This window comes from Pleurodeles waltl, chromosome 6 (genome assembly GCF_031143425.1).
Source record: "Pleurodeles waltl isolate 20211129_DDA chromosome 6, aPleWal1.hap1.20221129, whole genome shotgun sequence".
Classification (NCBI taxonomy): Eukaryota; Metazoa; Chordata; class Amphibia; order Caudata; family Salamandridae; genus Pleurodeles; species Pleurodeles waltl.
The window spans coordinates 401,123,348-401,147,576 of NC_090445.1; the positions used below are offsets into that span (position 1 = coordinate 401,123,348).

General features: G+C 42.2%; 1 protein-coding gene across 4 annotated transcripts in view; it reads right to left on the reverse strand.

Moving 5' to 3' along the window:
* The window catches only part of LOC138299778 (cytosolic phospholipase A2 gamma-like), a 1,040,695-nt gene that overhangs the window by 516,990 nt on the left and 499,476 nt on the right, over positions 1-24,229 (reverse strand). For all 4 annotated transcript variants that reach the window (XM_069238328.1, XM_069238327.1, XM_069238329.1 and 1 more), the window contains exons 6-7: positions 10,541-10,739; positions 6,615-6,732 (exon numbers count right to left, since the gene is read on the reverse strand). In XM_069238328.1, coding sequence (XP_069094429.1) covers positions 6,615-6,732; positions 10,541-10,739 — 317 coding nt within the window. The remainder of the gene's footprint in view (positions 1-6,614; positions 6,733-10,540; positions 10,740-24,229) is intronic.

Here is a 24,229-nt window from a genome sequence, read left to right on the forward strand (position 1 = left end):
AACGTTAATTCTATAATTGTTTAGGGTTCTTGTTCAAATCTAGATTTAAAGTTCACCAAACAGACTCAAAAACGAAAAAATGCTGTCATGCTTTTATTATCAGTAAGCTTTCCTCTTTAAAGAACATTTTTTAAGAAAGTGCTTATTTTTGAGTCGTTATAAGTACTTACTAGATTACTTCAGTCACTTGTAATGTTTCTGAATGTAGAGTACTGCTAGTTACTAATGATTTATAATCTAGGAAATGTAAGGAAATGGCTAACATTGCTTCCTTATGCCTGAAGCCTTTTCATGTCATCTATGTTAACCCAATGAGTTATGAAGGGAATAAGATCCATTGACCTATTTTATAACATGAAAATGGCCCCACCCTTGTTCCATCATAATCCACTTCCGCTAAAACCACCTAGAAAAAAATAAAAATGGATAGGGAAACCCACCTGGATGTTTGAGATTCTCACCACAACGTTATGACCAATGAGTGTGTTCCCAGGGAAGCTTAGACAGCAAAGTTCCTACATTAAGGCCAAGTTTGGGTGTATGGTGTAAATGTACCTCCTGGCGATAGGTGTGAAAATGGGTAAAAAGCACTGCTAAATTTATGCATCTCAATACGCGGCTATCATTGGATTGCAGATCTTATATCCCATGACTCACAGGTAAAAATAAAAAAGATACCTATAAGAGGCAGCTTGTATTTCACAGGAATTTCAAACTGTTTAACTAAACTACAGTTATAATTGTGTTATTGTCTGCTTTCATCTAACCCAATATCTCAATTAATTATCAACTCAGATTTAAAAAATGGATGCGGAACTCAATTCAACAATAGTGTAGGATTTTCAGTGTATCATACAACTTAATTTACCAAGAGAGGAAGTATATGATGATATGTCATGAATCATAGTTTTTATAGCTGACTCCTCTGCATTAGGACAGGTCTTCTTGTGTTAAAAATACTTACTTAGAGAGGGTGAGTTCCAAAAATGTTAAAAATCTTTATGACTAAGTGCCAGAGAAAATTAGACCTACCATGGTAAAGTGACTTGGCTTGTTTGGTAGGTTTTAGATCACAGAAGACTTTGAAACCCTCTTCCAACATGAATGAACTACAATAAATATACAAAATAGAAATATGTTCCTACAATCGGGCACAGAGGCACTTTAAGTGTTGACATAATTGATGAGAAGTCACATGTTTAATGGATGCTGGAAAATCCACTGAGGTCACTTCCGCGCAGATGAATGTTAGGAATTCAAGTAAAGTCACTTCCTGTGCAGATGGATGGTGGGAACGAGCCCTCTTGCTTGACTTCTTCTTTTAAACAGATGGTCTGGATTACTCACAACAAACAGTACAGTTTTCTCACCAAAAAGGCATTTAAGGAAGAAGCCAAGCAAGAAGACTCATTTCATACACCCATCTGCACAGGAAGGGATATCAATTAATTTCCTGGCATGCATCTGCACAGGAAGTGACATCACTGGCTTCCCACCAAAACTGCCTTTTAAAGATGAAGTCAAGAAAGACTTATTTTCGGCATCCATCTGTACAGCAAGTGACATCATGCGATTTCCAAGCATCCATTTGTACAGTAAGTGACATCACTGGATTTCCCAGCATGCATCTACACAGGACATGATATCACTTGTTTCCTCCCAAGGTTTATGTGGAATACATGGGCAGAAAAAAGGACATCACACCATCCACCCTAAATAGGTTGGGCAGTGCAACGCCCTTCCTCTGTCTACTCCTTCTCTGTCAGCCATGGAAGCATTTTTTCTGTTGATGAAGCCAACCGGGGCTTGTCATCAGAAAGCAATGGTCCTCCCGACCCTCAATCAGGTGGACAGACCATCACCTGGGTGGTCAGGGTAGTCCTCTAAATCAACCAATTTGCATTGTCTCGTAATTTTATGATCCTTTTAGATTTACTTGGTTGAAAGCAGTGAACACTGGCCCAACTCATAGATCTTAATGTCCATTTTGTTGCTAGCTTTTAACTTGTGTAGGAGGCTGCCCTGGCTTGTAGTGGATACCAGAGGTACTGACACTTTGTGCCAGGTCCAGTTATCCCTTATTAGTGTAGAAAAGGTGTTTCTAGCAGCTAAGGCTGATAGAAGGTAGCTATGGCAAAGCAGCTTAGGCTGAACTAGGAGACATGTAAAGCTCCTACTATACCACTGGTGTCATATGCACAATATCATAAGAAAACACAATACACAGAAGTACTAAAAATAAAGGTACTTTATTTTTATGACAATATGCCAAAAGTATCTCAGTGAGTACCCTCAGTATGAGGATAAGTTATATACACAAGATATATGTACACAAACCAAAATTATGCAGGTAATAGCAAGAAAAGTAATGCAAGCAGTGTAAAGTTACAGTAGATTGCAATAGGAGCACATAGGTATAGGGGCAACACAAACCATACACTCCAAAAGTGGAATGCGAACCACGAATGGACCCCAAACCTATGTGAGCTTGTAGAGGGTCGCTGGGACTGTAAGGAAACAGTGAGGGTTAGAAAAATAGCCCACCCCAAGTCCCTGTAAGGTAGGTGTAAAGTGCACCTACTACCCCAGAGAGCACAGAAGTCGTGATAGGGGGATTCTGCAGGAAGAACAAACACCAGCAATGCAACAACAGTGGATTTCCGGACCTGAGTACCTGTAAGACAAGGGGACCAAGTCCAATAGCCGTGACAGTGTCGAGAGTGGGCAGGAGCCCAGGAAATGCCAGCTGAGGGTGCAAGGAAGCTTCCAGCTGTTGGAAGAAGCTTGGAGTTTTTCAAGAAAGAAGAGGACTAGGAACTTCCCCTTTGGAGGATGGATGTTTCACGTCGCGATGAAGCTTACAGAGGTATTCCCACGCAGAAAGACCGCAAACAAGCCTTGCTAGCTGCAAGGGTTGCAGTAGATGTTTTTGGGTGCTGCTGTGGCCCAGGAGGGACCAGGATGTCGCCACTTGGAGGAGGAGACAGAGGGGGCGCCCAGCAAGTCAGGGAGCCCTCACAGAAGCAGGCAGCACCCGAAAAAGTACCTGAACAGGCACTTAGAAGAAAAGTGAACCAGAGTCCACCCGAAGTCACAAAAGGGAGTCCCACAACGCCGGAGGACAACTCAGAAGGTTGTGCATTGCAGGTTAGAGTGTTGGGGACTCTGGCTTGGCTCTGCATGAAGGAAATCCTGTAAGAGTGCACAGGAGCCGGAGCAGCTGCAAATCACGTGGTACCCAGCAATGCAGTCTAGCGTGGGGAGGCAAGGACTTACCTCCACCAAACTTGGACTGAAGAGTCACTGGACTGGGGGAGTCACTTGGACAGAGTTTCTAAGTTCCAGAGACCACGCTCGTTGTGCTGAGAGCCAGAGGACCAGTGATGCAGTCTTTTGGTGCCTGCGGTTGCAGGGGGAAGATTCCGTCGACCCACGGGGGATTTCTTCAGAGCTCCTGGTGCAGAGAGGAGGCAGGCTACCCCCAGAGCATGCACCACCTGGAAACAGTCGATAAAGCCGGCAGGATGAAGCAATACAAGGTTGCTAGTAGTCGTCTTGCTACTTTGTTGTGGTTTTGCAGGCGTCCTGAGCAGTCAGCGGTCGATCCTTTGGCAGAAGGTGAAGAGTGAGATGCAGAGGAACTCTGGTGAGCTCTTGCATTCGTTATCTGAGGAATTCCCCAAGCAGAGACCCTAAATAGCCAGAAAAGGAGGTTTGGGTACCAAGGAAGGAGGATTGGCTACCAAGAGAGGTACAAGCCTATCAGAAGGAGCCTCTGATGTCACCTGCTGGCATTGGCCACTCAGAGCAGTCCAGTGTGCCACAGACACCTCTGTTTCCAATATGGCAGAGGCCTGGGACACACTGGAGGAGCTCTGGGCACCTCCCCTGGGAGGTGCAGGTCAGGGGAGTGGTCACTCCCCTTTCCTTTGTCCAGTTTCGCACCAGAGCAGGGCTGGGGGATCCCTGAACCGGTGTAGCCTGGCTTATGCAGAGATGGGCACCATCTGTGCCCATCAAAGCATTTCCAGAGGCTGGGGGAGGCTACTCCTCCCCAGCCCTCACACCTATTTCCAAAGGGAGAGGGTGTTACACCCTCTCTCAGAGGAAGTCCTTTGTTCTGCCTTCCTGGGCTAGGGCTGCCTGGATCCCAGGAGGGCAGAAACCTGTCTGAGGGGTTGGCAGCAGCAACAGCTGCAGTGGAGACCCCGGAAAGGCAGTTTGGCAGTACCTGGGCTCTGTGCTAGAGAATGGCATTGGGGTGACAATTCCATGATCTTAGACATGTTACATGTAGATAGCAATCGTGGTATACTTCGAAATGCATTTCAGTAGAATCCTAAGAGAACACTGGAAACATTGCCACCTTTGAGAAAGAAATACATTTTACAATAAAACAAAGCCTGTTTCTTGGTGCTCACCTGTTTGGCTGAATTTGAAACATAGGGTTCAGAAACTAGACAAAATCTGTCAAAATCTAGATTGCCAATTGACCCAGTTAATTGTCTGATCATATACTTAGAAAGAAGCTCTTCACTTATCCAAGACCCTTTTTTTATGAAAAAAATTGGATCAATTCAGCAAGAAACTCTTCTCATGAGTTTTTAAAAATGTAAAATGAGTTGGCATCCTCATAAGCTGATTATAATTGTAACAAACTCCAAAGATTGTTTTTTGATTTCCTGGGAGCTTATTTATCTTTAAAAAAAATGTAAGGGCATACATTGAAGGGGACTTGCGTACGCTGGCCAAGATGATGAATATTGATCCATCCTGGGACAGCGCTTTCTTATATTCTGAGTTAATGTCTTCTGCTGACGTTATGTGGATAGTAAGGCTGCACCTTCCACCTGGAATTCAGCTTTGTGTTTTAACTGCCAAGTATGTAAAAGGAACATTGAGGTTTTTTATGAAAGACTAATCAGTAATTGTAAAAGCCTGTCTTCAAGAAGCTATCGTAAGGTGAAATATGTTATATTGCTTCATCAGTGCAGTTCCTTCCAATTATAGGCCCATTTCTATCTGACATTTCAAGACAAAAATACCTGAAGCACCTACTAGCATCTGGATGGCAAACACCCTGGAGTTCATCAAATTCACTTTTCTAAAATTACCAATCATGGTTCGACACCTGTAGAGGGATAAAGTTCATGAATCTTGATTTCTGGGTGAAACTGCTAGAACTCTGTGACATGGGTCACGCTGCAATATTGGTCCTTTTGAATCTCTCAGCAGTATTTTACACCATGGACCATGACTAAAACCTGTTGACAAAAAGTACCTTTGTTTACGGGATAGGAAAACAAAGTTTTAGATCTTGGTTCTACTACCTCTTTGGTACTTTTTTTAAATGATCACTGCTATTGGGATTCCGCCTCTACTGGTCTCAATTGTCAGTAATCTGGAGGTGATCATTGATGTTAATCGGTCTTTTACCACCAGGTTGTATCAGTTGTGAAAACTGTGAGACATGGTGCTTTAGATGTATAATCCAATGGTAGTAGCCTAGATACATACTTTTAGTAGTGGCCTTCTCACACATTTTTAAACCTATGGGTAACATCTTTAAAACAGCTGTATGCAACTGGGCAGTAATGAAAGAATAACATTTGCTCAAGCTCGATTTTCCTGGTTCTTTTAAAGCACAGTTATCTGTCTTAATATTCCACAGTCCTCAATGTTGCACCTTCAGACTGAACAGAATAGGTCTTCTAGGATCAGTGCTAGGATATCCAAGCCTATCAATGTATTGAGCTTTTGAAGCAGTCTATTTGGTCCTTGAATTGCTGGAGTGTTTTGGGTGTTCCTTGGAAAGCCTTAGAAGCCTTCCCCCTGATATTTTACTCGGGTTTCAATTTTCATTGCTCACATATAGTAGTGCATTCTGCAATAGATTCAAAATTATTGGTTCTAGATGGCAGAGGTCACATTTTAGCATCAAGTATAGTTGTTTTGGGGCTTATACCACACAGCCAGCAAGATGTTAGATTCACTTGTGCGTATCTTTTAAAGGTTGCAAAGCAGATTTGAAAAAGTATTGCTCAGGGCATTTTTACATTTAATAGTATTGGTGCCACGTTTTGCATTGCTGACTCTGTTTTATTGTGCTTATATGCATTTTGTAATGTTCCATATGTTTTATCTTTTGAGTGAGTGTGTGTAAATATGCATGTTGAGATGGTGGCTAGAAACTAGTTTTTTTCCTACAGCGTACCGTGCAAGGAAATATAGTATAACGTAAAAATATTTGGCATTACCTATTTTCATCCCTTTTGTCTTGAGAACCTTACGTTTACGAACTGATTGTACTTTATAAGCCAATATATTTATAATTACATATATTCTGGAAGAGCCATTCATTCTTTTGTTTTTAACATTATTGGATGTTCAATACTTCATTCGTTTTGATTATATTGAAAGTGTCTTTTTATTGTTAGCCTTTTTAAAATATTAAATGGGTAAGATTACAAGCCCAACCACCCAAGAGAGGGAACTGTACACTAGTGTTTTGATAAATAAACTAAGAAGAAAATATTTCCACAAGAGCTGTTTTGCAGTCTACCACAACAATTTACTTTAATCAATCTGTATTTTTTACACAAGTATGTTCCTACCAGAAGCGTTCTTGTTTTCATTAATGATGTTTCTTTTTTCTACTGCAGCATAAATAGGATATGGGTTTACACCATTCACACAAGCTCGTTTTTGTTTAGACAGGCTGTTTTCATTAATCTAGAAAGGAAAATGAAAACATGCTTATAAAAATAATCTAGGTAAAAATACAACAAAATTCCAGCATTTTATACTAATACAGACTGCATTTTGTCGATGTTAAATAGTATTATGAACACACTCAATGATTTGCTGACATTCAGTTCAGTATTTCTATTCATCTGGTGCAGTATAGAAAAAAGATGTATTCTTCTATTCTTTTGTATTCTAGATTAAAACCAAACAGCATGACGTGGCTCTGAATAGAAACAATGGGCTGTTTACTCTCTGTCATCCTGTAGTTTTATCACCTACACTGCACCTCCCTGGCAAAAAATAACCATTTTGCCATTCTTGAAATTTGTAAATATTGTGCAAACCTGCCGTGAAGTCACCTGCTGGCGTACAACCTATTTCAATATATTTTGGCTAAATAAATAATAATAGTGTAACGCAGATGCTGTCAGAATCCCAAATAATTGTTCAGATTGCACAGATGCAATCATACATCCAAGATGTAAGGCTTCGCGCCCTCCTAATTAGCCTCCTAATTATTACACCTTTACCATATGAGAAGGAGGACGTGGTGAATTTAGAAGTCCGTGTCACATGTTTGTCAGAGATGCCCTTTACACACCTACTAATAACCTCTTGTTATTCTTTATTATTGGTTGGGTTATATACAATACTATTTAATCTTTTTTTATTTAGCCAAGTAAGAGGAAGCTGTTTCTACTATGTGTAACACGAGTATTAAACTAAGGATGTCAAATAGGTGTGAAGTTCCCACTCCATCTTCTCACGCATATTATTATGAGAAATAGAGAGACCCTGTTTTGCATCGTTTTTACGCTGTGGCAGAGTCTACAAAATCGAAAGCTTTTCTACTAAAGAACAGTATCTTTAACAAAGGACGTCTTGTCCATTAAAGGCATTAAGCATAAGAGGACTCACGGTCTTCCTATTTTTTTGGTTGGATTAAATTCGATAGTGTTTTTTTTTTTCATATCCAAAAAAGACAAAGCTGTTCATTCAATGTGTAATAATATACGATTACTAGGCTAATAATGCCAGATAGGTGTGTTGTGCCACCCCATATTCTCATGCCTATTATGAGCAAAGGAGTACCTGTTTCACAAAGTTTTTACCTTTTGAGAGTGTCTACTAAAGGGAATGCTATTTTGCTAAAGAGCGGAGAGGCGCATATTTAACTAGGGAATTGATATACAAAGGGTGTTTATGGGCACTCATGGTCTGCTCTAGGAACAGCTGTTATGAGCCTTGCATAGGTATGCACCTCTGGTATCACCCTTCTTAGACATCAGACTTCTAAGAAAATCACTTTAGGATACAACCTTGTATGTAATGTTTGGGATATTCCTTTGTAATACCCTTTTGAGTTTTAATGAAGACATCCATAGCCTGCTGTTGCAGACCTATTGCTTCCAATAAAGCAGATATACCTAGAGTGGGTTTGTGGTCAGTCCCTTGTTCATAAATGAATGACTTTGCTGTCAATCTTAGATGTCTTATTTTGATTTGGTGGCTTTTATCCCTATTCTTGTGATTTACCTGCACAGAGGAATTTCAGTCTCGGAATGTTTGGATTTGTAGAATTCCATCCGGTGTTAGGTACATTTTTCTTTTTGCACATTTCTAAATCATTTTACTTTTAGTAGTGGATGAGAGTGCATTTAGTGGACATATTTGCAAATGTTGATGTAGGTTATTCTCAGTATTCATATCTTGGGGGACTTAGTGTTCACCTGTTTCCAGGCAGCTGCTTGTATCTGCTGGTGGTGGATTGTTTTATTTTAATTTGTTTTAACTTTGGCTTCACATTTATTTTGCTGGCATTGAGGTTTCACTAATTTTGCGTCTCTTCTGCCACCGGTGTCTGCTGCTGTTGTTTTTAGATCTGTCCTAGAGACAGCTTATGGTATTTCACCATACGTATATTTTCGGAAAAAATCCTTAATAAAATACTTATGTGTACACATGTGTAGAGAGGCTTTGAATCAGGGATCCCTCTTTGTTGGTCTGTTTAGATGTCATTTACACTTTGCTTCTGCTTGCCAGTGCATACTGCATAGGCAATCGATTGTTCAGCCCACTTTAGCCATGTACATACCTACACACAGGGGCTTTGAATCAGAGGTCTTTATTTATTGTTTAAGATGTCATTCAAGCTTTGCTTCCACCCACCAGTGCATACTACGTGGGGCAATGGTTCAGCCCACTTTAGCTATTGGCTCTGCTCACAGTGAGTGACAGCATTTTACCTTCGCACATGGGCATATCTCCAAGCATAGCAGACTTCGGAGCCATTGCTCATGAACAAATGCTTCTTTTCATTTGTTGAGGGTGAAAAAAAAAGCATACCTGTGGGAGAGACATGTTTGTCTCCATCTATCCTCTGCCTCTTCCCAGCTGCACACATGCTCCCAACCAATCACAACACCGCTGTCACCAGCATGACAGCGATGTCGTGATTGGTCTGAGCAGCTTGCTTTGCTGCTCAGACTGGGAGTGGAGCCTGGGCATGTTCTCCACTCGGCTGTGCAATACAGCCGGATAGAGAACATGCAAACTCTGCATGTCTGTTTGGCCAACTAAACAGACATGCACACTTTATGGTGCACATAGCCCTCTTCCAGCCCCCTCCCTCCAGCCCAGCCCTGCCCCACCTCTTCAGCCAGGAAAAATAAAATGATATTAATATAGTGTTATTGTCATTTTATGTTTCCTTTCCCCATAATCCAGTGGGGTGATGCTCCTCCACTTTAGCAGAGGAGCCACCCCTGTCATTTTATATTTTTATCAGAAGCTGGACTGCTCCAGATACACTGCTACCAGTTGCTTAGTTCTAATCACTCCTTTCCAATCTATTGCACTCCCACTTGAATTCCATACATCAGGCATGAACTGTCTCTGCACATTGAAGGGAGTGTCCTGCACCAAAATTGGATCAGAATAACATTTTTTCGTCCTGTGTTGCATAGCCTACTAATGCAAAAGTATGCCCTGAAAAAGCTGGGACCTCGTCCATAATACAAATTAACTTTGTTATATCTTTAAAACACACTCTTAGTTAGTAAATGATGTTCCTTACCATTTTTTGGCAAGCAGTTAATCTGTTCCTTTCTCAGTGGAACCAGAGCCTCTTACCGTTTGGTTCAGTGTTTGAAAGCAAGCAGCTACTTGATGTTTTGTTTATTACCTACATTTTTTATTCCGTGGGGGGAGGGGTTGGGAAGCTTTTCATTCTGAATTAATTTCCCTCTTTGGGACAATTCTGTTCATAAAAGCATGTTTAAAAAATCTCACAAATACTTCACAGAGTGCATGGTTATAAAATAAACTGAGACTACATCCCTATCTTACAGTACCTGTGGAAATTCGCACTTTCAGCAGGGTCACCTCTAAATTTGTGCCTTTTTGGTGAACCATGTTATTTTTTTGGCTTTAAAACTGTGCTCCTCGCCCCTACTAACCAGCGGTAAAGTGGTTGTGCTCCTCCTTCCAACATAGTAAAATTGGTACAGTCCTCACTGGCATATTTAACTTACCTATAAAGCACTAGTATATGGTACCCACTGTGTCTGAGCCTCTAAGCTAAGTATCACCAGTGGTCTGCAGCACTCTTTGTGCCACCTACTAAAGTAGCAATGCAAACATCACAGCAGAGCTGCCACCATTAGCCTAATACATGACCTACACAGGGTAAATGAAATGCATTGAATATATCTGTATCTGATAGTGTGGCAGAACAGATTGAAAATTCTCAGAACTACACATTTAATAATTATAGAGACCAATGATTACCTACTTCTTTTATCATATGACTGCCAATTATGTAACTCCAAAGAATTGTGAGGGAGCACATCCCCTCTTCAAGTGCATGTTGTATTTTCTGCCATACACTAAGTAGGTTTTTGGAAGGCTTATTGAGGTCCTCTCTCAACTTGTTTTCACGTTCCTTTACATTTTTAGACCAATTTATGTCTTCATATATTAAAGACATGCACCTGTAAAAATAAAAGTAGAATTACTAGTTGTGGTCATCTCTTCAGCTCAGATTTAAAATACCATCTAAAGCAAGCACATTATGGAAAGTCACTGGTTAGTAGCCGAATGTCAAATGAAATCAACAATCCATTTAACAAAGAAAGTATATATATTTTTTGCTAGTGAACATGCTATTGATAGAATACATCAATCGTCAGGACCAGCAAGTCTGTTTTCTACCACTTTTAAACACAGATAAATCACTTTTTTCATAAAAGGTAAATGGTTAAACTCCCCCCCCCCGTTTGATTGTGGCTTGATGGGCTATATAATGTATATGGTAGGGGTTGATATTTTGGATCCATTGAGATGCCTACCTTCACGGTTACATGAACTAAAAGGTTCTTAGCCTACCCAGCCCCCCTTCTTCTATATTTATGAATGAACGAGCTGCACAGAGAACTAGATCACATTTCTATTGTGTAAAATGAATGTGCACATGTTTAAGGTTAAGTGAGTGTCTGACGAAAGGTATCAAAAGTTTCCCCTGAAAGTTACAAGTCACAAAAAAAGGTTAATGTCTGATCTGTGAATGAGTCTGCTCATTCACCACATCTATATTCTCCATTAACCTGGCAAACGTCAGACAAGCTTCAGAGGAGAACTCATTGCTGTAAATAAGGTTTTTCATAATGTGAACCCATTAAAATAGTTTCTAGCAAGGTATATATCAGTATTTATTGTACAGATATTAAAATCCATTACAATTAAAAGAAAAACTCAGACTTTTACAATAACATCTATAACACTCAATCTTTGTGAATATACAAAGCTTAAAAACCATTATTACAGCTAAAACAAGACACTCATATCAGGCAGTGCAATCAACAATAAAAAAACATGTAAACAACGTCTACAAAAGTTGCTTGCTAGTGAAAGCAGCAATATATTCACAAGCGCTGACATGCAGTGAAATAGTGACAACAATGGAACTACATGTCAATAGCAGCATAGGATAAGCCTAAATCTAATGTTACAGCACAGCTACTGGGACCGTAGTGTGAAAAATATTACACAAGGTAATCGTTAAAAGTAGCGGCATAGGGCCAGATTTAGAAAGGTACGAATTTGCGAATCGGAAATTGCGAGTCGGTGTGACTCCCAATTTTTGATTCACAAATTCGTATGCAGAATGGTGTCTCAGACACCTGCGAATCGCAAGGGGGTCGCAAAGACCCACCTCATTAATATTAATGAGGTGGGTCTCAATTTGCGACCCCCTTGTGATTCACTGCACTCACAGGGATGGTGGCCTGCTGGAGACAGCAGAGCTCCATGTCTGTGACTGCTTTTTCAATAAAGCAGTTTTTTTTTTTGTATTGCAGCCCCTTTTCCTTAAAGGAAAACGAGTTGCAAAACAAAATAAAAAATGAAACCATATGCTTTCGTTTTTTCAGAGTAGGCAGTGGTCCATTGGACCACTGCCTGCTCTGAAAAAACATTTTGTGCAACATTTACAAAGGGGAAGGGGTTCCATGGGACCCCTTCCCTTTTGCGAATAAGTTAGCACCCAATTCAAATGGGTGCTAACAGCAAATTGCTTTGCGACCGCTTTTGTGGTCACAAAGCAATTCTGCATCGCGGTGCAAGTCGCAAATAGGAAGGGGACACCCCTTCCTATTTGCGAGTCGCATTCCCATTTTGCGAGTCGGTACCGACTCGCAAAATGGGAATGTGCATCGCGATGTCAGTTTTGCATGGCACAAACTGCGATTTTCGCAGTTTGCGCCATGCAAAACGGTTCATACATCTGGCCCCTAGTTCCCTAAAGTGCTAGCGTGCTTAGTGCAGCAGTGGCTACAGAAAAAGAAAAAAAATATATTGGCATTAAAAGTGAGTCAAATTGTGTATGGCACAGCAATCAGTTATTGTTATATTGTCCTAAGACAACCATGGAGCAAGAGCGAAATATACCCACACAGACAATCAGTCACTGCTTACAGTGCTCCTAGTCATGCAGTCAAGCAAAACAAGGGTAAAAGGAAACACAGCCTAGTTTCATGGTTTCTGCAAAAAGGCCTATTTCTAGGCCCTCAAGAATCGCAGCCATAGCCACCTATGAACCCGCCATGCAGTTAAACCTGTTTAACATAGTGATAATACATTTGGTCAATAAGACATTCAGCATCATGTTCCTGGGATGCATTATACTTTGTCAACACATGCGGACACCCAATTTATTCCACTTTCCTTGCAACCTGAATCTGCGTTCCTTCAATAATGCTGGGTAAAGGCACACCACATGTTGAAAGGATTCTTTCGAGCCGCCACAGCCCCTGCAGGTCAATTCAGCTGCTGACTGTTGCCAACTAGGTAGGTGTTTTATAAAAGACCAGTCTCCCAACCTAGGTGCCATACATGTTTCCTTCAGAAAAAAGTGTAAGTACATGCAAGGTAGCTGGCTGAGGAGGGTGACTGACAAATTTTAAGGACTGCCCAGGCTTGCTTATGCTGAGCAAGGAGGTCTCAATCGGAGTCAAAAGACCATGACTGGACAATTTTTTGATGCCTATTTGTAATGTTAGTTTGGTTGGGGTAGCAGCCCACAGATCTTTCTCATTCAATAACAGCTGGCAGTCTTCAAAGTACCGATACTGTGACCACTTTGTCCCATTGGAACTACTTTCAAGCCATAACAATGACTCTAAATTGCCTGCTTTCACCCCTCCCCCATAGCTAGTGACACAGCTTGAGACAAACACATGTTCCATCTACCAACAGATCCGGGAGGCTAAATTCAAGTCTTTTCTGGGCGGGCGATGAACATTTCAGAGACCGGAAAACCCTCATATAGCTCTCATGACTTCCAGCAGCAAAGAAAGACTTGGTCCCAGGAGGGATTAGAATAATTTTAAAAAGCTACCCTGCAGAGCCAGGGCTTTACTTCAACCTCTTTGTACTGCTTCACAAAGCTGCCCTAGTGTCAATGGTCACCCCTAAGTACTTGTAGGATTGTTCTAAGATGATTTTATTGCTGATATAGTGACAGCCATCCCCAGATACTTTTTTTTTGCCAAAGGAGACCACCTTTGTTTTCTACAAATTCACCTCCAAGTTCTTGGAGGCTGTGTAGGAGAATAGCTGGTTGAGCACCCCCTATAGGCCTACCCTTGTGTGGCTGAACATTGGCAGGTTGTCAACATTCAGCAGATGAACCACCGTTCTTGGGGAATTGATAGTTGGTAGCATCAAGTAAGGCTGACAGATCCACAATAAATAAACTGAAAAGCAGGGGAGCTAGCACGAATCCTTGCTTCACACCATGAGATGTAGAGATTTTCTTTGAGAGGGAGACGCTGTCTCTCAATTTAATGTGAACCCAGATTCCAGGATGAAACTCGATTATTGCCTCGAGTAGCATAGAGGGTAATGCCAATTTTTGTAATTTTGCCCACAGAATCACTCTAAGGACCCAATCAAATGTTGCCTTGAAATCCACAAAGCAGCAGTGCAGCACAGAGCATGATGTTGTTGCCGTGTCCATCAGAATAGATAGCCCCATTAAGCTGGTTAATGTATCTGATTCAGCAGTGAATCCAGTTTGGTAGTTCGGAATTAGCTCCTTCAACTCAGCACAAGGCCACAAATCCTCTAAAAGTAAACTGGCATTGTATTTGGCCTCGCTGTCAAGTAGCATCATTAACCTGTAGTTGTTTGGGTCTGACCTTTATGTAGCGAATGGGTAATGGCACTCTGCTATGACTCGGGGAATCTAGAGCACCCCATGCAATAGTCGAAGAGATGTGTTAGCCGATCTTCCCTATCCGCCCAAACGGTTATGTCCTGTTCAAACAGCACCCGAGGCAAACCATTTGAGACTGGTGCCCCATCTCTTTTTGCTTTAGATATGATGTGCTGTAGGTGATATCGAGGGGGTAGCGTAGCTCCAGAAAGAGAATACATATAATCTGAAACTGGGGACAAAGAATTGATAGACACTTCAGTTGAACACTGCAAACCCTTATGCGGAGCATTGTCTTGTAACTCCTTTGTAAAGAAATGATTAGCCAGGTATGATGCCCAGTTCCCTTCCGTAATGGTTGTACGGCCTTACTCCCTTGATCCATTTACTTGTTTATTTTTTTAACTGGAATCCTTACTGGCACAAATACTTGAAGAGATAATTGGTTTGGATGGAGCAAGTTGACTCGTTGGCTGTTGAAATCTTGTCCACAATCAGGCAAGAAGACTAACCCATGTTGTAATTGGGGATTTGTTACCGGCTTCACCAGAATCTAGATATTCCACCCATTCTGCCATTACTGCATCACAAGTGGAGATACTCCATTCTATGTCCTTTAACATACCAGTGCATGATCTTCCCTCTACAGACCTCACCCTGGCATGATGTTGTAGGTTGGACCTTATGACAATGGTCTGGGGGCGATGATGACTCTCTGCCCATGGGGATATAAAAACATTTTTGATGAAAGGGAGCATTTCAACTTTATAAATTGTGAAATACAAGAAAGAGCAGGTTCACCCATCAGATCTCATCCAATTTGAGGGGATATCCTGCGGCAGACGGGCATTCAATACTTTGTAACCCCTGCTGTTTAACTGGAAAACCATGTATTCACCCAAGTAACTACCAGAACAGCCTCTTGGCTTAGAGTGTTTAGGAACAAGCAGATGATTATATAGTTTTTGTCCCCTCAAGGACCTCAGCACAGTCTTGAAAATGATTTGTGTTGAAGTCCCTGTTATTAAGCAATCAGGTTGGGGGTGATCACTGGCTAAGTCACCCTCTTTTCCTTTGCACCTGGGTTGATGTAGACATTTATTAAAAATAGGGCTTGCTTTGGTCTCCAATTGCTGTTCTTAAAGCCTTGAAACCAGTTATTTGCCAGTGTGATGGGGGTGATTCGCCCTTTTAGCTTGACCTCGATATATATAGATAGCCTACCTCTGGGTCTACCATTTTGATGTTCTCTAAGTGCAGGTTTCCAGAACTCTAACCTGGCATTGCATAGCTTCTCTCAGCCCAGGTTTCCTCTAGAGCAGTGGTTCCCAACCTTTTGATTTCTGTGGTCCCCACTGTATCATTAATGGAACCCCGGGACGCCCACTGAATCATCATTGAATCCAGGGACCCCCACTGGGTCATTACTGGAAGCATGGGACCTAATTTGTCAATATTTGTTAATATTGTTTAATTTTCTAAGCAGACACGGACCCCCTGAGAAGGCTTCGCGGACCCCCAGGGGTCCCCATACCACAGGTTGGGAACCACTGCTCTAAAGCAATAATTTCATGACAATTTGGGAATGAGATTAAATCTAAAGATTGTGTTTTCTGAGCTGTGCCATCGATGTTCCAGGAGCGTGGTGATAACTGTTTGTACAAGGGCCGCAGAGGCGCACCACCGTTGGTTCAATCAGGGTACTGGTTAATTAAGGCTGTAGGCTGCCAGTCCCAATTTGTCCCCATGGAGTCACTAGTGCTGCTGTGTGTAATGGAACTGCCTGAAGCAATTTTCTAAATTGAATATAGTTACATACCTGTCCCCTCGTGAACTTGTAGTGACTACTATCGCAATGGCTTCATTTTTACTTTTATTTGGAGAACGGGATGCTTCATCTGTTGAAGCTAGAAAGCTAGGCAATGGACTCTGTGCAATGACGCTTAGTAATTAGGGGTGACTCAGACTGGTTGTCACTGTTTCAATTTGTGTGATCAAAGTTACAAACAATTGATGCTGCTGAGGTTCATATTGAGCAGATTTTTAGTGTTTATTTGTAAATACTGGAAGAAGATTATGACCTGTAGATGAAGGTTGGCTTGGCCTTTTGTTCCATTGTTTTCAAAGTCTTTTCTTTCCTCTCTTGCTAAGAGGGGTCAGCCTCTGGAAAGTTTGAGTTTGACAAGTCAGCTTGTATATTACGAGGATGATGGGGAGACCGTATTTTATCTAAGGACTCTACCCCTGGGTAGCAGTCCAAATGGTGAACTGGACGAACACGAGCACTTTGTTCAACTGCTATGGAAATTTCTTGGAGGTTCAATTTTGACTTGACACTTTTTAAACCCTTAATAGGACAAAATAGTCGTACAGAGTTTTAGCTTTCATCTGTGCGACTGTAGGCTTGGGGGGCATACTCGCCTGTGGTTCTGGATGACCCAAGCCATCCAGGGACCTCTTAATTTTTGTCAGAACTTAACTTAAAAATGCTGGAAATGATAACAAGCTTTCTATAATCAGGGAACAGCAGCAAACTGATTGAACCAAATTGGTGTTTGCTTGCGCTCTGATGATCAATTTGTTTAGATCGTCTAGTTTGCAGTCAACCTTAGCCACGTATGTGGCAATGTGTTCAGCAAATCAACTTGCACATCCAGTTTATCAGAGTGATAAATTAAGGCTTAGACAGTTGATTGTAACGTTTGTATAAACTGTGACCAGACATGATCACTGGAGTCTGTTGCAATGCTAGTAGTAGCATTGGGCTGAGCACCCAAGCTCTTTACAGATTTTCTGAGGAAAAATATAAATCCAAGAGGGATCGATCATTTCGCTCCTTACCTATAGATTCATGCACAGCATTGCCTGTGCTAGCCACACTCAGTGATTTAATTGATAGTAAAGGTAATATGCTGCCGATTGGGGCTCGAGTCCATTGCACAGCTGGTGGGCTAGTGGTATAGGCCATACTGATATCCTGCTGGGATTTGGATTGCACATTCTGTTGGAAGGACTCATAGGGGAAGAATACAGCTTCCAAAGCTTCAGATGAGTAGTTGCTTGATAATACTATTGCCGATACTTTACTCCTCAACATGCCCAATAACTGGTTAGAAGCTGGTGGGACCAGGGCGACTACTTCATTCTTTGTTTCTGACGTGTCAGTGGCCAAGCCCTCAACCCCTTGACCACTAAAAGAACCAGGATGACCCAAAGGAAAAAGTGGCTGCTGGGGGTAGTGTATCATGGGTTGAAACTCAACTATCTGAGGCCCACTCGCTAAGTGCTCCATGATGCTGTTTGTTGTAGTCGCACTCTTGCATCCTGTGCAGAAAACACCACAGACCTCTGCTCTTTTGACAGTGGGGATTTTTTTTAAAATAGGCCAGCAAAGTCGATTCACAAGGCATATTGGAGTTGGTCACCTTGCCAATCGTTTGGGGAATGGTTACAACAGGGTTGGGCAGGCCTTACCTTGTAGATTAACAGAACAGGCGCATGGTGCTGGGATTCAAAGAGGCCACAGATGAAATACAACTTGTGGTTAAAGGCTGCTGACCACCACTGTTTTTTTATCTTTAACAATTATTATTTTCTGCAGTTATGGTGACATGGAAGCAGCATATGTCATCAGGGGCACAAAGTGCACAAGCACAGGACTCAGAGGGCTCTTAGAGGTCCTAGGGAGCTAGTGGGGTAGTGGAGCAGAGCAGGACAGACTCACCCAAACAAGCTGCACTGGCCTAATGCCAGCAGCCTCCACGCAGCTCAGACTGCCTGCAGCCTTTCTGCCCGCCCCCACCGCCTCCACCTGATGACTATATAGCTCTTTCCCACTTGCCTGAACATGGCCCGTCTCTGCTCATGCCTTCGGCTGGTGTCTCATGGCTTGGGCTTCCTGCTTCTTGGGCTTGTTTGGGCCTATGGCTTGCTACTTTCAGTCCCCACAAGTCGCTTATCATCACAGGCCCAACTTCGCTGCTGCCACCTTTAGTACTGGTGTCAGTATAGCCTGCCCCCCGTGCGGCTCCCCAAGCCACGCTATGCCATCTCAGCCGGCACCTGTCCCGCCCACCTTACCATGGCCACGCCTGCTGCCCCCGTCAACAAGAGGAGGTGGAACCAACAGGCAGCAAACAACGGCGGGCAGGAGGCACAGGCAGAACAGTCATGTGGGATTGTGATTGGAGGCAGAGCAGATAGCAGCGGAGCGAGCAGCCCAGGTCATGAGAAGCAAAACACTGAAGTGAAACCTGGAGCATCGAAGCTCTTCCTCTCTTTCCAGCAGCCTCACCCAAGCAAGGTGTTGGCTCTGATGTTAAGATTCTGTTGGAATGTTTAGTTTTTTTCCTTCAATAGCCTTGCCCTACAGAGTCAATTGAGCAAGGAATGGGCATTTTGCTCCCTAAGAACATGGTTCCCACAACTTGTCTGGGCAAAATGAGAGTTAAAATTAAGTGACTAAAGTTCAGTAGAGAAAAAAAACCTATCCTCTTTGAAACCGTGCAGTGTAATAGAGCATTTGGAAGACCTTATTCAGCAAGTTTCTTACAGATCATGGCACAAAGCATTGCTGTAACTATGTAAACATTCCAACTGAAAACCACTTTTAGTTTTGAGTACTGGACTCAGTATGAATGAATGAAAGTAATAATGTTGATTACATTATTACAATTACAATGTTGATTACAATAATACGACATGTATAATAAGATATAATCTATAAGTATTGGATTCAGTACTTCAAAATAAGTGCAAAAAATAATGGCAACATCAACACTCAAAAAGATAATTCCCTTTGGAGGAATGGCTAGTGAACCGTTTTCTAGTTTGACTATGTTCTTGCCAAATATAGTGGCCTCCTGTCTGCAAGGCATCCTGAGAATGTGAGAGAGCTTTTTATTTTGGAAGTCATCAATGATGTTACAAAATCCTACAGAATTCTTGATCTGATGCTCCCCTCTGCGACAACACTGACAAACATATTCAGATGCACTCTGTGCAAGTAAAAAGAGTCAGGTGTTGTGCAGTCCTCTGAGGAGCTGACAGGTGAGCAACTAACCATGGAATGGGCACATTACCAGTTGGGCCATGTTCTGAACAGTGGATAAAGGCCTTGAAAAAGAATGAAATCAGACATTCATACCCATTGTTAGATCCGTCAGCCTTAAGGTGGTCTTCACTAAACCTTTTGCCTGCTGGCATCAGATTTTTTATGAGTCTATTTGTTGGTCTTGGGACTCTGAGTACTTTACCACTGCTGACAAGTGCTAAAGTGCATGTGCTTCTCCCCTAAACATGGTAACATTAATATATACACAGTTGCCAAACTTGATTTATTTGTAAGTCCCTTGTAAAGTGTTATACCCAGGACCTGTAAATTAAATGCTACTAGTGGGCCTGCAGCACTAACTGTGCCACCCATTTAAGTAGTCCACTTAAACATTTCCCAGGCCTGCCACTACAGAGCTTCTGTCTCCAATCTGAATACCACTTTGACTAGGCATTTAAAAACCTTGCCAAGCCTTAAACTCCCCTTTCTTACACATTGGTTACCCCTAAAGTAGGCCCTAGGTAGCCCTAAGGGCATTTTGCTGTGTAAGAAAAAGGTAGGACATGTACTTTCAAATTTGCCATGTCCTGGTAGTGAAAAACTCCCAAATTAATTTTTCACTACTGTAAGGCCGCCTCCTTGCATAGGCTACCATTGGGAATTCCTTAATATACTTTCAAGCTGTAAATCCTGATTATGAAGGAGTAGCTGCATCAGGTTTCATAACTTTGGAATGTTTTTCATGAATCCTCTTTATGGGTAAAGTTGGATTTAACATTACTATTTTAGAAATATCACTTTTAGAAAGTGGGCATTTCTCCACTCTTACTGCTCGGTGTGCCTCCAGTACACATCTGGGGTGGGTGACAACCACAACCTCACTTTGTGAATTACCTTTAGACATCTAAAACCACAGGAAGGGTAGGTATTTCTGAGTACTGATCTGCATTCATCTGCATTCTGATGGCTCTTCCTGGACAGGAGGGGTACGAGGGGTGAAACTTAAATCTAGAAAGGCAGGGTCTGCCCCCACACAAAGGGCTGATTACCTCCTACTGATAGAATGGAGCCAGGAATGGGGAGGAAAGGATCCTTGTGCGGTTCAAAGACCCTTCTTTGAAGTCACACTCACTTCAAGGCACTTTTGGGCCTCAGTACTAGCTCTCTGACCTCCCCCCCCCATCAGACACTTCTGGAAATATAACTGCACTCTGTCAGAAGAACTGCTGTGCTGCTTAAAGGACTCGTCTGCCCGACTGCTCAAAAACTATATTCACTTAAAAAATACTTTCCAAATACATGTAAAATGAAAAACATATTTTTGACGTCACAATATTTTTTACATGATATTTGGTTCTCATGGTATGTTTGGTTGGATAGCATGGTGGAACACCATGGGGACTTTTTAGCAAAGCCAAGTATGTTTTGGTCAAGGAAAAGCAGACTGGTCCATGGGAAGTAATTTCACACAATTTTTATCATCAGTTAGATCACATATGGAGGCAAAATATGTTATGATATGTTATGCTATTGTGAGAAATTGGGTTTTTGGCTGAAGAGTAGGGGGGTTGATGCTATTTAAGCAACAGCTACAAGCCCTGTTAGGGTAAATCACAAAAGTCACTGAATTAAAACAGGCAGGCTTAACCCCTTCGCTGCCAGGCCTTTTCCCCCCTCCTGTGCTGAGCCTTTTTTTGGCTATTTGGGGCAGTTCACGCTTAGGCCCTCATAACTTTTTGTTCACATAAGCTACCCACGCCAAACATGTGTCCTTTTTTCCCAACATCCTAGGGATTCTAGAGGTACCCAGACTTTGTGGGTTCCCCAGAAGGAGGCCAAGAATGGGAAAAAAGGGGCTGCAGAAGAAGGCTTGTGGTTTTTTCCCTGAAAATGGCATCAACAAAGGGTTTGTGGTGCTAAAATCACCAGCTTCCCAGCTTTCAGGAACAAGCAGAAAACCCAATTTTTCAACACAATTTTGCCATTTTACTGGGACATACCCCATTTTTACGATTTTTTGTGCTTTCAGCCTCCTTCCACACAGTGACAGAAATGGGCATGAAACCAATGCTGGATCCCAGAAACCGTAACATTTCTGAAAAGTAGAAAAAATTCTGAATTCAGCAATAGGTGATTTGTGTACATCCTACAAGGGTTTCCTACAGAAAATAACAACTGAAAAAATAAATATTTAAATTGAGGTGAAAAAATCTGCAATTTTTCCCTACGTTTTACTCTGTATCTTTTTCCTGCTATTTCAGATTTTTTAAAGCAATATTCCGTTACGTCTGCTGGACTCTTCTGGTTGCAGGGATATATAGGGCTTGTAGGTTCATCAAGAACTCTAGGTTCCCAGAGCCAATAAATGACCTGCACCCTGCCTTGGGTTTTCATTCTATACTGGGTGTACAGCAATTCATTTGCTGAAATATAAAGAGTAAAAAATAGCTATCAAGAAAACCTTTCTATTTCCAAAATGGGCACAAGATAAAGTGTTGAGGAGCAGTGGTTATTTGCACATCTCTGAATTCCGGGGTGCCCATACTAGCATGTGAATTACAGGGCATTTCTCAAATAGACATCTTTTTTACACACTCTCTTATATTTGCAAGGAAAAAATGTAGAGAAAGACAAGGGGCAATAACACTTGTTTTGCTATTCTATGTTCCCCCAAGTCTCCCAAAAACAATGATACCTCATTTGTGTAGGTAGGCCTAGCGCCCGCGACAGGAAATACCCCAAAAAACAACGTGGACACATCCCATTTTTTGACAAAACAGAGGTGTTTTTTGCAAAGTGCCTACCTGTAGATTTTGGCCTCTAGCTCAGCCGCCACCTAGGGAAACCTACCAAAACTGTGCATTTTTTAAAACTAGAGACCTAGGGGAATCCACGATGGAGTGACTTGTGGGGCTCTGGCCAGGTTCTGTTACCCAGAATCCTTTGCAAACCTCAAAATTTGGCTAAGAAAACACATTTTCCTCACATTTCGGTGACAGAAAGTTCTGGAATCTGAGAGGAGCCACAAATTTCCTTCCACCCAGCGTTTTCGCAAGTCTCCCGATAAAAATGATACCTCACTTGTGTGGGTAGGCTTAGCGCCTGCGACAGGAATTGCCCCAAAACACAACATGGACACATCCAATTTTTTGACAGAAAACAGAGGTGTTTTTTGCAAAGTGCCTACCTGTAGATTTTGGCCTCTAGCTCAGCCGGCACCTAGGGAAACCTACCAAACTTGTGCATTTATTAAAACTAGAGACCTAGGGGAATCCAAGATTGGGTGACTTGTGGGGCTATGACCAGGTTCTGTTACCCAGAATCCTTTGCAAACCTCATAATTTGGCTAAAAAAACACATTTTCCTCACATTTCGGTGACAGAAAGTTCTGGAATCTGAGAGGAGACACAAATTTTCTTCCACCCAGCGTTCCCCCAAGTCTCCCGATAAAAATGGTACCTCACTTGTGTGGGTAGGCCTAGGACCCACGAAAGGAAATGGCCCAAAACACAACGTGGACACATCCCATTTTTTGACAGAAAATAGAGGTGTTTTTTGCAAAGTGCCTACCTGTAGATTTTGGCCTCTAGCTCAGCCGGCACCTAGGGAAACCTACCAAACCTGTGCATTTATGAAAACTAGAGACCTAGGGGAATCCAAGATTGGGTGACTTGTGGGGCTATGACCAGGTTCTGTTACCCAGAATCCTTTGCAAACCTCATAATTTGTCAAAAAAAACACATTTTCCTCACATTTCGGTGACAGAAAGTTCTGGAATCTGAGAGGAGACACAAATTTCCTTCCACCCAGCGTTCCCCCAAGTCTCCCGATAAAAATGGTACCTCACTTGTGTGGGTAGGCCTAGCACCCACGAAAGGAAATGGCCCAAAACACAACGTGGACACATCCCATTTTTTTTTACAGAAAACAGAGGTGTTTTTTGCAAAGTGCCTACCTGTAGATTTTGGCCCCTAGCTCAGCCGGCACCTAGGGAAACCTACCAAACCAGCACATTTTTGAAAACTAGAGACTTAGGAGAATCCATGATGGGGTGACTTGTGGGGCTCTGACCAGGTTCTGTTACCCAGAATCCTTTGCAAACCTCAAAATTTGGCAAAAAAAACATGTTTTCCTCACATTTCGGTGACAGAAAGTTCTGGAATCTGAGAGGAGCCACAAATTTCCTTCCAACCAGCGTTCCCCCAAGTCTCCCGATAAAAATGGTACCTCACTTGTGTGGGTAGTCCTAGCGCTCACAAGAGGAAATGGCCCAAAACACAAACTGGACACATCCCATTTTTTTTTACAGAAAACAGAGGTGTTTTTTGCAAACTGCCTATCTGTGGATTTTGGCCCTTAGCTCAGCCGGCACCTAGGGAAACCTACCAAACCAGCACATTTTTTAAAACTAAAGACCTAGGGGAATCCTTGATGGGGTGACTTGTGGGGCTCTGACCAGGTTCTGTTACCCAGAATCCTTTGCATACCTCAAAATTTGGCTAAAAAAACACGTTTTCCTCACATTTCGGTGACAGAAAGTTCTGATATCTGAGAGGAGCCACTAATTTCCTTCCACCCAGCGTTCTCCCACGTCTCCCGATAAAAATGGTACCTCACTTGTGTGGGTAGGCCTAGCGCCCACAAAAGGAAATGGCGCAAAACACAACGTGGACACATCCCAATTTTTTTACAGAAAACAGAGCTGTTTTTTGCAA